Genomic DNA, 15,194 nt, shown 5'->3' with positions numbered 1-15,194 from the left:
TTTTTTTTAATTATTCATTTTGCTATGTTCAAATGATGAAATACTATATTTTCAGTGGAAAGCTATTTGTTGTGATTTAAATGGTAACTCCCCATTGGACAGTGGAACAACAGCATCACAAAATAAACATTCAGTCATTTTCTTACCTTACATCTTTCTATGTCTTTTAACATGAGTTCGTGTTGACTGGCACTGGGAGTACCCTTGTAAGGGATAAGGAAGCTGCGGTGCTCACAATAACAATTCGCTGTATAACTAGCTGATGAGTTTAGATTGATGTTCAAATTACAGAACACGTAATTGCAGACAGACAAAAAATGCTGGAGTAACTCAGTGAGACAGGCAGCATCTCTGGAGAGAAGGAATGGGTGATGTTTCGGGTCGAGACCCTTCTTCAGTCTCGACCTGAAATGTCACCCATTCCTTTTCTCCAGAGATGCTGCCTGTCCCGCTAAGTTACTCCAGCATTTTATGTCTATTTTCCGTGTAAACCAGCATCTGCAGTTCCTTCCTACACGTAATTGCATGCAGCTTGGCACCAGAGTGCTATTATTGACAACATGTTATCCTCACATTTTTCTTTTGTCTTCTCTTGTCGTCGCCTCTCTTCACAAGTCTTGCACTGATGTACAGTCTAACCCTTTCCTGACTTCTTTCTTCATGAGTGAATCTAAAAATCAAGTGTGGCAGTGGAGAACACGATGGCCTAGCTTGACCTTCTCAGTACCTCCTTGCATTGTGGTTCAGACAGCAGTAGAGATTAGGAGTGGGAGCTGTGGCTTGATTTTCATTCACCTGACTCCAGGCCTATTTGGAGCGCACAAAACACTTGTGTAACTGCTCCAGTTGCCATCAATTGATCGAGAGTGTATCAGGTGCACAAGCCATAGGCATGTTGGTATAAGTTTATTTCCACAAGAGAATATGCACTCTCGATCAATTGATGGCAACTGGAGCTGTTACATGAGTGTTTTGTGCACCCCCCAATGTGGTGCAATTAAAGAATGCACCACATACCTTTTTTCCCACTTTTTCATGGCTAATGCATTTCTGAGGTGCTCAAAATATTATTAGGCAGTCTCACTGATCTGATAATTGCACAGCAAATTATTAAGTCACTTTAACAGCAAAATTATTCACATATGTAATAATCTTGTTAAGTAAAAATTTGATTAAAAAACAGATTGCTAACTAAAGTTGAAAAGACAGACTATTAGAAAGCTATTGATTCTTTTGCATAAATTTAAGTCTATACGGTTTAAAGATTAAACTGAATTCCATTATAGTAATTCAATTGATCAATCCTTAAGTTTAAGCTTATTTTTAGACTTAAATATTAGCTTAGTTTTGATATACAGCATGGAAACATTGACAATACTGAAGCCTTAAGGGCAAGTCCCACTTTCACGACCTAATTCACGACCTCTGCCGAGTTTGCCCTTGACTCGTGTCTCGCAGCATGGTCGTCACGAGGTCGTAGGAGGTCGTAGATAGGTTGTGTTGCTATTAGTAGGCACTCGTGGGATCAAGTAGGTCGGGGCGTTTTTCTAGCCTGATGAAAAATGTCCACGAGTAAAAAAGGTCGTGAATTAGGTCGTGAAAGTGGGACAGGCACTTTACCAATTTAAACAAATTAGATTTAAATTCAAGAATATTTTAAGTATAATAATTTACTATTATTTACCTATTTCTTGAGCAATTTGGCTGCTGTGAATTTCTCACAATTTGTTATGAAACAAAGCCATGTTACATTTTATTCAAACATGTTGCTAGTTTGGGCTGTTCACCTCTCACCCTGCCAAATTCTGTCTTCACAAACAAAGCGTTATGCTTACTTGGCCACCGTGTCTTCAATCAGTTTTCCCATTAGGCCTTCAAATCTGTGCCCACTGTTAATAAGGACCTAAGAAGCAAGACTGAGTGGTCCAAGAGTCAAGAGTGTTTTATTGTCATATGTCCCAGATAGAACAATTAAATTCTTACTTGCTGCAGCACAACAGAATAAGTAAACATAGCACACTCTAAACAATATAATAAACGAGAATACAATGTCCATATATGTACACGTACCCACCCATACATACACATATATCTATGTATATTACTAAAACTCTCATCTTGTTTGTTTCTATGCGTACGTGTGTGTGTCTGTAAATATGATCTCGGAACTACGCCAAAACAGTACACGACAACGCTAATATTTTTGCACCACCTTACTCACCATTGTTCTGTGGTGGTTTGTGGTGATCGTTCAGATTGATGGTATAGTTCACAAGTTATTCACATTTTCAAATGAAAAAAAAACAACAAATTTGAGAAAAAATTCTTCCCTCGGCAGCTATGACTTCACAATAGGATTGTAACCCTAAGAGGCTGTCTCACTGCAGCGACCTAATCCGCGAGTTCTGGTGAGTTTGCCCTCGACTCATACTCGCAGCATGGTCAACGAGATACATTTATTTATCACATGTACCAATTGGTACAGTGAAATGTGTGGTCGCCATACAGCCATACAAATAAATAATAAAGAGCACAGGACACAATCATTTTTTTTTTTAACACAGACATCCCCACACAGCGGGATCAAATTCCCACTGTGAGGGAAGGCTCCAAAAATTCAGTCGTCCTCCTCTGTTGTCCTCCCGTGGTCGGGGGAGCTCCCAAACACGAGGTCCTAGGAGGTCTTTGTATCTCTCCTTCATGCTCGAGGGTAGTCCCCACATACTCGAGGCCTCAGCGTATTTTTCAACGTTGAAAAATGCCCGCGAGTAATAAAAGGTCGCCATGGAAAAAATTAATACTTTTTTAACTCATAGGTTTAGTCGAAGTAGGTCGTAGTAGGTCGGCATGTTATACGTAGGTAATCGAGGGTAGTCGAAGATAGTCGAAGGTAGTCGTAGATAGTTTTCAACATAGTCGAAGGGAGGTCGAAGGGAGGTCGAAGGAGATCGAAGGAGGTCGTCTTCACTCTCCACTATTCGGAGTCCAATTTTCCCAAAGCTAGTCATAGCTAGTCTTCAACATAGTAGAAAGAGGTCAAAGGAGGTCTTCTACATAGTCGAAGGAGGTCTTCAACATGGCATTTTATCAAACTCTCCTAAATCGCGAATTAGGTTGCCGCAGTGGGACAGCCCTCTACCCGCTACAATGCGCAATCCAGGGACACTCAGTCCTGCCAGCACTAGCAAGTGCAATTGCAAGCTACAAAGTTGCAATCCCTTTTTTTAATTTTCCTGGCAGCAAGTATATACCTGGCAGCAAGATTTTTTTAAAAGTTTAATTAGGGAGAGTGAATAAGGGGAAATGAGCTGCCCTGCGCAGTTGGGGGCTATGGGTAAGTGCTGGAATATTGTGTTGGGGGAATGGGTTGCGTTGGGGGAACGGGTGAGTGGTGGAATCTTGTGTTGAGGAACGGGTTGTGTTGGGGGACCAGGCCTCCCATGGGGGCTATGGGAGAGTGGTGGAATATTGCATTGGGGACCAGGCCTCCCATGTGACAGGGACCCAATGGTCTAGTATACATATATACATACATACAATACAATACAACACATTACAATACAATACAATAGAACTGTATTTACCCCAGAAGGTGATTCAGCCCACACCACTTATCAAAGTCGTTGACTACACCTCTGTATTCAGCTTCCATACTCTCACTGATGCAGCCCACAACTGCAGTCATCCGAAAACATCTGCATGTGGCAGGAGTCCGAATTATATCTGAATCCGTGGTGTAGATGGGGAACGGGAAGGGAGAGAGGACCGTCCCTTGAGGGACCCCTGTGTTGCTCACTGCCATGTCTGAGACACAGTTCTGTAGCCTGAAATACTGTGGTCGTCCAGTCAGGTAGTTGGTGATCCAGTACACCATTGGAGCATCCACCCGCATCTTCGTCAGTTTGCTTCCTAGCAGTGCAGGCCAGGTGGTGTTAAAAGCACCGGAGAAGTCAAAAAGCATGACTCTCACAGAGCTTCCCGGCTTATCCAGGTGAACATAGGAAAGATGGAGCAGGTGGATGATGGCGTCCTCAACCCCCATCTTTGTTTGGTAAGCACACTGCAGGGGGTCCAGGCAGGGTTTAACCAGGGGCTGCAGGTGAGTGAGCACCAGCCTCTCTAGGGACTTCATGATGTGGGAAGTCAGAGCCACTGGTCTGTAGTCTTTGGAGGAGCTGGGACATATATACATGTATACATACATATACTGTATATATGCACACACACACACATACGTACACATAAAAAACAAACAAAAAATAGTGCAATAATAACAATAATAGTCCAGAGTGGCAGATCAAATTCTATGGTGTCCTTTTATGGAATCTGGTTTCATTTCTTTTCTGTGTAAGAAGGATCTGCAGATGCTGGTTTAAACCGAAGATAGACACAAAAAGCTAGAGTAGCTCAGCGGGACAGGCAGCATCTCCTGGAGGTGCATCTCTCGAGACCCGAAACGTCACCCATTCCTTCTCTCCAGAGATGCTGCCTGTCCCGCTGAGTTACTCCAGCTTTTTGTGTCTATTTCTTCTGTTTGTTGCTTACATTGTTGGTTCGTGGCTAGCTTAATGTTGGATAACATGAAAGAGCAGCTATTAGAAAAACAAATGACACAACACATGATTGACACTGGACTGCAAAGAACCCACGATCCTTAAAGATTAAAATCAAAATTAATCATCATCTTTGAATACAAGCATTTGCAGGCATTACTGATTATTATTGACAGGCATGAAGGTTTAATCACATTTTGCATTTAAAACTATTTGAACTGTTATACAGTATTCTAAATTATTTTAAACCATAACTAATTACACCAAATCAGTAAATATGAAAACATAATGGTCTACAAGGACAGGAAGCAGATGTGAGGTACACTATGCAAGGGTATTGAATTCACATCATGATGCAGATACAAATTAAAGATGAGCTTACTGTTTATCAGACTAGCACAGCTTGCACTGAACAATTGCTAAATGATAATTATACTGAAGGACTAAATCAGAATTTATTTTATGAAACTGATTTGGCCGAGTGGCTCAATCTATTCTGTTTACCTACAGTACATGTAGGAACCATGGTGTGACACTTGTCTGAGTCCTTGATCCAGAATCAGTAACAATAACAACCCTTGCATCCTCAAATTTGGGTTTGGGCGTGAGTAGATGGAAGTTGACTACACATCGAGAGGTCAGCTCCAAGCAATTTCCACGATTAAATGTTGTCTCTTCTGAGCTTAATTATCACACTGAAAAGACCATGAGGCCCACAGGGTCCAGGTCAACTTTCAGAAGAGCATATCTAGAAGTCCCATTCCCCTCTTCTGATTTCCCGACAATCCAATAACGAAAGGGCCTGTCCCACTTGGCGATTTTTTTCGATGACTGCCGGCATCATTGACTGACGTATCAGGTCACTGAAAAATTTGTGGCAGTGACGCGGCGTGAAATGTTCAAAATCTTTTGGCGACACTGATATGACGCCGGCAGTCGCCGAAAAAATCGCCGTGGGACAGGCCCTTTATTTAGGTATGTTGCAAAGCCTACCTGAAGCGTCGCTGAAAATCTGTCGCTGCGGGTGTGCGCAATTTTGGCGCCGTGTAGAGGGGGGCGGGTTTAAAACACGATTTTCTCTAGGCTGTTCAAATCGAAGATGTTCAGCCTTGTTAATTATTAACGAAAAATCGCTGGAAGACCCCGTCGCAAAAGCTATTATTAGTTTTAAAGGCCTTGGATAATAGTTATAGTAGTTTAAAAATCAATCTCTAAACCCGCGACCACCGACAGCCGTCAGGGTCCCATAGAGCAAACCACAGAAGGTATGTAGCTTATTTTTACATTAAAAAGGGCTTCTTAAGATCCCTTTATACAAAGTTTAATATTGCGAGTAGCTCATTTTGGGCCCATTATATCCCGCAGTATTTTTCTGGGCATTTGAGGGCACAAATCTACCGCAATGTGAACGTTCTAAACCAGCGCGTTCACAGGATCCCACTAGAAAGCTGATTTAAAATGGACTTTAATTTACAGCAATTAAACACTAAATTCCTTCCATTTGGCCTATAAATTAATGTAAATTAGATTTAAAAATCATGTTTTATTGTGAATTATTTATGAATATTATTTGCACACTTAGGCTATTTAAAAATGTTAATCATTTATTAAGAAATGGATAGATGTTTAGATCTAGTAATTGAAGTTTGAAATTAGCTACAATTGGGTAACTAACTAATTATATGCTTTAATTTCAGGTCATCCAAGTAAGATTATTTTATATTTGTTTCAGAATGGTTCAATCTATGATAACTGAAAATTTCATTCAGTTCTCTTAATTTTTAAGAAAGTTATGGGCTTTTGACTGTCCACGATCACAGCTTTTTTGTTACGTCCATAGAAAATCAATAGGGAACAAGATGCTAATTTCCGAGTATGAAAATGGCCATAACTTTTTAAATACATGAGATATGAAAGTGAATTAGGTGTCAAATTAAACTTCCTTTTTATGCTTTATCTGATGGGATAAATTACAGACTTGATTTTTAAAATCTCAACATTTTGTAACATTGCTACTTTATTCTCTTTTGCGTGCTCATCAACATCATTTTACCAGCTATTTGTCTTACACTCAGGAGTAATTTGCTGTCTTCAATCAATCTACCAGGAAATATTTGGGATGTGGAAGTAACCAGAGAACTTGGTGGGAAACCCTAACAGTCACAGGGAGAATGTGCAAACTCTACACAGATATACTGAGGTTGGGACCAATCCTTGAGTCACTGGAACATTGAACCAATAATCTGCAGCACCAACATGCCATTATGAAACAGTTGGTGTAATACAAAGAACTGGCAGTCAAGTTCCTCTATTTTCCTGGTTGACAGTTATCATATAATGAACAACATAAAACAAATGAATTTAGTTTAGTTTAGAGATACAGTGCGGAAACAGACCCGTTGGCCCATTGAGCTTGCTGCGACCAGTGATCCCCATGCACTAGCACTATCCTATACACTGGGAACAATTTGCCAAAGCCAATTAACATACAGCCCTGTACGTCTTTGGAGTGTGGGAGGAAACCGGAGCACCCGGCGAAAACCCTTGCGGTCACGGAGAGAACGTACAAACTGTACGGACTGCACCCGAGGTCAGGATCGAACCGGGGTCTCTGGTGCTGTAAGGCAGCAACACTACCACTGCACTACAATTTGCAAGATTATTCTAATCATGGAGTCAGAAATTCATAGAATCATGCGGTAAGGAAACAGGCCCTTCATCCAAATATATCCATGTAAACCATCAAGTACCTATCTATGTTAATCCCATTTACCAACATTTGGTCCATAGGTTTCTATTCCTTAGCAAATCAAGTTCTCATCTTAACTGCTGTGAGAGTTCATGCTCAAACAGATTCCAACTATCCTCTGATGTTAAACTCACTCATGGCTGGTGGGCTGGCAGTTGACTCACGGTTATTCCTTGAAATTCCATTTCAAGCAGGGTGCAAGGCCATCAAATTCAAGTGCAGTTTCTTACCACTTCCAGCAGGGTGCAAGACCACCAAATTCAAGTGCAGTTTCATACCATTTCAAGCAGGGTGCAAGGCCACTAAAGAGAGTGAGTCGTGACCTCTCCCTCCTCCATCTTGCAGAGACTGAGCCATGCCCGCACTTCTGGTTTTATAGTCCCTCGCCCCCTCCCACCAGAAAGGGTGTGGCCTTCATGGCGTGATTGACAGGAGAGAGAATCTCAACATTTTTTAACACTAATAACTCTTTTATTTTTCATCGATGGGAAAAATCCTCAGCACCTGATGAACGGAGGAGGACTCTGAGATGGCTAAAAATCACAGCCGTACGTGGTAGCATTTTTTCTAAAATCAATATAAAGCGCAAACAGAAAGTGGTCAAGATTAGACTTTTAATTATATAGAAGGCAACTTTAATTAGGCGAGGCAACTTTAATTAGGCAAGGCAACTTTAATTAGGTAAGGCAACTTTAATTAGGCAAGGCAAGTTTAATTAGGCAACACAGCTTTAGCATTTCCAAACCAAAGGCAACACAGCTTTAGCATTTAAAAACCAAAAGCAACACAGCATTAGCATTTCCAAACCAAAGGCAACACAGCTTTAGCATTCCCAAACCAAAAGCAACACAGCTTTAGAATTTCCAAACCAAGGGCAACACAGCGTTGGCATTTCCAAACTATATTTTCAAACCACATTAAGGGCACTGACAGGTCAGTAAAACCACTCACAGTTTAGTAGACATGTGTTCAGTGTTATTCACAACTCAGACTGAGAGACATGATCCTCTCACTCCACCATCTTGCAGAGACTGACTGAGGCACTCAACACTTCTGGGTTTTATAGTCCCTCCGGAAGGGGCGTAGCCTTCAGGAGAAAGAATCTCAACATTTTTTAAACACTAATAATGCTTTTATTTTTCATCATTGAGAAAAATCCTCTTGTCCTGCGCAGCAGAGTGGGATTCTGATTAAGATGGCCAAAAGTGGCAGCGTTCTTTCTAAAATCAATATACAGAACAACAGGAAGTGGTCAAGATCAGACTTTTAGTAATATACAGTAGATATGTGGGGGGTGGGGGAAACATTTTTTTAATCTCTTCCTTCAGCGGGGGTGAGACCTTTTCCTTGTCGTATCTCCGTCTCCATCTGCGCTGAGGTATAATATCGTGGAGCTGGCGGCCTCCAACTGGAAACGACTTTGGGGGCTCTGGTGGCAGAGCCTGTGGACTCACCATCACGGAGATGGCTGACTTTGGAGGCTGTGGTGGCGCTATAGCTGCGACCCGACTTTGGAGCTTCGGAGGCTTTGACCACGAGTCCTGTGGACGGTAACATCGGGAGCTCGCAGGTCCCTGGTTGGTGACCGATTTTCGGGGGCTCCCGCAACAGCAGTTTCATCCGCCCCGAATTACGGAGTTTGAATCAGCCCGTTCGCGGGGCTTAAAATCGGCCTCAGGATATATCATCACCCAACATCGAGAGCCTCGATCGCCTCGACACAACAGTTTGACTGCCTGACAGCGGGAGAACAAGCAAGGAAGAGATAAGACTATTTGCCTTCCATCACAGTGAACAGGTGCCTGGAGATTCACTGTGATGGATGTTTGTGGTAAATTATGTTAATTGTTGCTTTTTTCTGTCATGACTGCATGGTATGAAATTTCGTTCAAACTTGTTTGAATGACAATAAAGGAAATTCAATTCAATTCATTATTGGAGCTTTTGCCCCTCCAACCCTTAGCAGCTAAATGAATGACCATCATTCATAATTACATGTGGCAGGATTGCAGATTTCAATCTCACCCAGTGGTTGTGGGACCACTTTGATCTGTCGTAGATGTATATATAGTACAGTGGTGTAACTTTCAACTTGAGATATACCAATTAGTGTTCCAAGCATGCCCATCAGTTCTCCTCACTGGACCAGTAGTGATTTGCTGGCCTGACAGTAGCAGTAGAATGAGGGCCCAGCGATGCCACAATGTTATGGATGGGAGGATAATTCCAAGGATGGAAACGTTTAATTATGAGAAAAGATTGCCCGTGTTGAGGCACTTTTCTTTAAACCAAAGAGGGCTAATCAGAGATTTAACTGAGATGAATAAAAGTACATGGTGAACAAGTAGGTCCTATTTCCCTCTTTTAGTTAAAGAGCGTGAGGAGGAGCAGTTGGTGAAGATGTCATGTGGCTCTGCTGATGACAGCAGCAAACCTCATGGCCCATGTGGGATGGAACTAGATGGTGTTATCAAGAGTAACTGGAATAAACTTGTTGGCAATTTTGAGGACATGAACCTGAGAGAGACACTCGCTAAGAGGAATCTAAGCTTATGGCATTGAAAAGTCTTTTGCAATTCAACAGAGGGCAATAATGCCATGTGTTAAAGGTTTGGATGTCATTATCCAGTACACTTGCAAGGTAACTATGTTTGTAATCTTAATCCTTCAGCAGCTGGAGCTAGATATGAAAGGTTCACAAGCTTTGGTTCTGGCTCCTACAAGGAAGCTGGCACAGCAGGGAACTAAGGATATTTAGCATGCTTCCAATGTAACTTACCAACTTCGATGGATGCACTGTAAAAAGCATATACTATCAGCTTGCATCATAGCTAGGCTTAGGAACAGCTCTGTCCAAGACTGCTAGAAATAGCAATGAGTCAAGTGTATAACCCAGTCCATCACAAAGAACAGAAAATCACTATCAACTCCATCCACACTTCATGTTGCTTCAGGAAAGCAGCCAACACGGCTGGACGAATTTCACCCTGGTCATTCCCTCTTCTCCCCTCTCCTGACAAGCAGAAGTTACAAAAGCTTGAGAACACGTACCACCAGACTTGGGAACAGCTGCTTTTCCACTGTAATCAGACTGCTGAGCATAAGTTAGGTTATAGTCCCAATCTTCCAACCTACCTCATTGTGGACATTGGACTTTCTCTCTTTGCACTACATGTTGCACCTGTGTGTGGCTTGATTGTACTCGTGCATCATATGTACTCGTGAATCATATGATATGAAAGCACACAAACAAAAACTTTTCACTATAACTCTGTACACGTGACAATAAATCAAGACCATACCAGAGAGATAAATAATAGGAGGTGGGAGGGTTGGGGCAGGATGGATTTTAATGGAAGGATTGGAGGATAGTGAGAAAAAACAAAATTAATTTGTTGGGAATTGAGAAGGGATCTGGAACTCACTGCCAGACTGAGGCAGAAACCCACCACAGAGCAGGAATAGTTCAAAAAGCCCTCCTTGAACAAACTACATTAATTTTGTGTGCGAAATGGCCTGTTGTTCCATAAATTTGTGTAATTTCCATGAATTTTCTTTTTGTTTACCTGCATTTTTTTTTTTTTCTGAAATAAGGCAAGGCAAGGCAAGGCAACTTTATTTGTATATCACATTTCATACACGAGGCAGACTCAAAGTGCTTCACATAAAAACATGTCATACAATAAAATGAAATTATAAAATGAAATAAAATAGAAGAATTAAAAGAAAAGAAAAGCAAAATTAAAAATGTATTATAAAAAGTGCAAAAGTTATAAGTGCAATGTAGTTAAGATTTAGCTGAAAGCTAAAGTAAACATAAAAGTTTTCAGTCTTGTTTTAAAAGTGTTCAAAGTTGAGGCAAGTCTTAAATCTTCAGGAAGTTTATTCCAGCTATTTGTTGCATAGTAACTAAATTCTGCTTTCCCATGTTTTGTATTTACTCTGGGAATCACTAACAGATTGGTTTCAGAAGATCTTAGCGGTCTAGAAGGCTTATATAGTGGAAGCATGTCAGTGATATACTTTGGTCCTAAACCATGTAGTGATTTATAGGTGAGCAGCAGGATTTTGAAATCAATTATCTGACATACAGGGAGCCAATGTAAGGATTTAAGAATTGGTGTAATGTGTTCAAATTTTTTGGTCTTTGTTAGAACTCTAGCAACAGCGTTCTGGACAAGCTGTAGCTGGCTGACAGTTTTTTTCGGGAAGACCTGCAAGGAGACCGTTACAATAATCTAGCCTACTAGTAATAAAGGCATGTACAAGTTTTTCTAAGTCTTAAAGTCTAAATAAGACTTTATTGCTAACTTAATTCGTCAGTGCCAGAGAGTTTTCTTCATTAGGGATTAAAAACTCAGTTACAGTTGAGATAAAGTCGAGCCATCATAAGAAACAAGTTGAAAGGCACAAAAATAAGATCCATTATATCCTGAATTTTTTATTTGAAGGAATTATAATCCACATATCAAATCGGTGATCTATAACCACTGATGTTTCTGTTAGTTTCGGTATATCGAGCCATTGAAAGCTCATCTTCGTTTCATGCAGGGGAAGTAAAACGAAGTAAAATGTTCAAGCTTTGTTTTACTAGAGGCAGGGGTCACATGGGATCCCTGATTGGGAAAACATAGCTACAATCCTGGACTCCAGCCTGACCACTGGGCTGCCGTGCACAGGTGCATTTTCCTGACGTCGACATTGCTCAATTGGTTTAGATTTGTGACCGATTTGGTTAAATTCACACCATAGCAGCGATTTCTGTGCACCGTGGAGGACCACACAAGTGCAGTTAAGTGAGAAGCTGAATATCAGCAATTCAGGGCTTGCACGCTATATTCATGCGCAGCCTGACTCCAGAGAGCAACTGTCAGCCTCACTCTAATAGCCGCCGCTGACAGTCCCTTGGTTACCAGTATCGCAAATTCACGACTCTGAATTGATTATTAGTTCATAAATAACAGCCAAGAAGGATCAGCCTCACAACGACTCTGACAAGTAATTCCGAACCAACAATTATAAATCGGCTGGAGTCAAACGAAACTGCAGGCGTTGGAATCTAGACAAGGCACAAAGTGCTGGAGGAACTCAAGCGGGTCATGCGGCATCTGGGGAGGAAAATGGGCAGGCAACGTGGCGGATCGGGACCCTTCTTCAGACTTGGGGAAGTTGTCTGTCCATCCCCAACCCCGATGCTGCCTGGACTGAGTTGAGTTCCTCCAGCACGTTGGGTTTGGCTGATTATAAATCGGTTGTTTCTAAGTTCATGACGGCGGTTTCAGAAGTAACAATATTGGAATATTTACAGATAGTCACCATAAAGGAGTTTAAACAAAATATATACTTAAAACTCCGATTGAACAAAAAACATGCCTATTATGAACTGTTCCGGAGAAACTGGAGAATGTTACTGGTTATGGCCCCAATCATTTCAATCTGTCACTGGTGACGGAAGGTGTAAAATACGCCTTGTTCGTTATTTCGATGAAGAAAAGCAACCCTCCCTCCAAATAGTTCCGGTACATTGGTGATATAATGCCACTAATCAACCAATACAATCAACCAATACAATGTATTCAAGAGAAAGTTAGATATAGTTCTTTGGGATATGGGGGAAAAGCAGGAACGGGGAACTGATTTTGGATGATCAGCTGTGATCATATTGAATGGTGGTGCTGGCTCGAAGGGCCGAATGGCCTACTCCTGCACCTATTTTCTATGTTTCTATGTAACACAACACACACCCAATATGGAACGTTAGCATATCAACATTAACATTTTTGAGGTCAGAAAACATTTAGATGCACAGAGTCTCTAGCCCAGTGTAGACGAATCGAGGACCAGAAGACATAGGTTTAAGATGAAGGGGAAAAGATTTGATAGGAATCTGAGGGGTAACTTGTTCACAGAAATAGGTGGTGGGTGTATGGAACAAGCTGCCAGAGGAGGTAGTTGAGGCTGGGACTACCCCAACGCTTAAGAAACAGCTGGACAGGTACATGGATAGGACAGGTTTGAAGGGATATGGTCCAAACGCAGGCAGGTGGGACTAGGGTAGCTGGGACATGTTGGCCGGTGAGGGCAAGTTGGGCCGAAGGGCCTGTTTCCACACTATCACTCTATGACTATAAGACGTACACAAAACAGTCTGCAACAATGCTCTAAAGATTTCGATACCTTCATAAACCACCGCACACGTCAAGGATAATAATAATAATAATGGATGGGATTTATATAGCGCCTTTCTAATACTCAAGGCGCTTTACATCGCATTATGCATTCACTCCTCAGTCACACTCGGTGGTGGTAAGCTACTTCTGTAGGATAACTTCAGTTTAGTGCTGGAAACTGGTGATAGAGTGCATTAAACATCTGATCGGTGGGGAAATTGGCACGTGTTTGTATACTTACGAGGGACAGTGACCATACTGTGTGTAGTAGCCTCGATGGGAAGCTGTGTCCATTTGACTGTAATCGTCTCTGCCGCGGGCTGAGTTGGCAAAGGTCGCCGGATTGTTCGCAAAGAGCCTCGGCGTCCTCTCGCCCATCTCCTCGCACTCCTGTGGCTGGCTATTTATTAGATTTGAACCGTTTTCGCCAAGCAAATTATATCCCAGTCAGCCCGTGATTTGGCGTCGTCCTCAAATGACGCTCCGGCTGCGTCAGATTTTACATATCTTTGTGGAGCGGACACTTTCTTGTCCGAAACGTCTCCTACGACTCTCACTGTTTGAGGCTGGTGTGGACCTGGACTGACACCAAGAATGCACTGACTGACTGACAAGGCGCAGATCATGTCAGAGCAGAGACTTCACACGAACGGGAGGCTGGAGGGTGAACAAATAAAGCAGCCTGAAGATAGACACAAAGGGCTGGAGTTAGTCTAACGTCAGAGAGTTAATAGTTAATTAATCGTTTCATTTGATTAAAGCATATTTTACGATTGCAATTTTCCATGAGGTTAAATCAATCTAACACTGAAATGATACATTAATTTAACACATTCCCACATCCTGGTGGTCTTGTCATTAATATTTGGTGCTTGTTTACCAAGACATGATGAATTATGATCAATCACAAACAAACTTGTGCAGCCATAACTGCACAATCTTGGTGTTCTGCGGTGTTATAATCTTGGTGTTCTGCGCAAAAGTCCAACATCTACGGTTCCGGTTGAGCCATGTTAAGTACGTGGCTATTGAGTATTTCAAAATAAAGCTCATGGTTTTCATAGATCGATTCAAAGCATCCCGGCTCTGTCACTTCTCTGCTGTTGGAGGCCAGTTAAGCACCAGGAGGATGTGGTTCTATGAAGATTCATATATCCCCAATGATGGAGATCTTGTGCCATTCTCCACAAGATCTCCCTATGACATGCCCATATCAAGGAATATGGGGGAAAAGCAGGATCGGGGTACTGATTTTGGATGATCAGCCATGATCATATTGAATAGCGGTGCTGGCTCAAAGGGCTGAATGGCCTTCTCCTGCACCTATTGTCTATGTTTCTATGACCCTTTGCAGCCTCCACAAGGTCTCCACCATTACAATTTAAGGGCTTGTCCCACTTTCACGAGTAATTCACGAATTCTCCCGAGTTTTCCCCTTGATTCAAACTCGCAGAATGTTCATAATGAGTCCGTAGGAGGTTGTAGGAGTTTGTAGATATATCGTAGTGACCCGTTATGCTAGCCGTAGGTACTCGTGACATCAGGTAAGTCGGGATGTTTTTTCCAGCCTGATAAAAAAATGGCCACGAGTAAAAAAATGGTTGGGATGAAAGAAATTGCAACTTTTTACTGATAAGAAGGGCATCGAAATAGTCGTGGGAATTCGTAGACATACTCGTAGGAGTTTGTAGGAATTTGCGAATATAGTCATGGAGGGTCGTA

At 41.8% G+C, this 15,194-nt stretch overlaps 1 protein-coding gene across 1 annotated transcript in view; it reads right to left on the bottom strand.

The window, feature by feature from the left end:
* Window positions 1-13,967, bottom strand: part of trpc6 (transient receptor potential cation channel subfamily C member 6) — a 126,202-nt gene extending 112,235 nt beyond the window's left edge. Inside the window, exon 1 of the mRNA XM_033022362.1 lies at window positions 13,714-13,967. Coding sequence (XP_032878253.1) covers window positions 13,714-13,850 — 137 coding nt within the window. The 5' untranslated portion in view covers window positions 13,851-13,967. The remainder of the gene's footprint in view (window positions 1-13,713) is intronic.
* Between the last annotated feature and the right edge of the window lie 1,227 nt (window positions 13,968-15,194).

The sequence above is a fragment of the Amblyraja radiata genome, chromosome 6 (genome assembly GCF_010909765.2).
Source record: "Amblyraja radiata isolate CabotCenter1 chromosome 6, sAmbRad1.1.pri, whole genome shotgun sequence".
In the NCBI taxonomy this organism is placed as follows: Eukaryota; Metazoa; Chordata; class Chondrichthyes; order Rajiformes; family Rajidae; genus Amblyraja; species Amblyraja radiata.
Note: the sequence above shows the minus strand (reverse complement) of the source record. Positions and strands in the feature narration are given on the sequence as shown.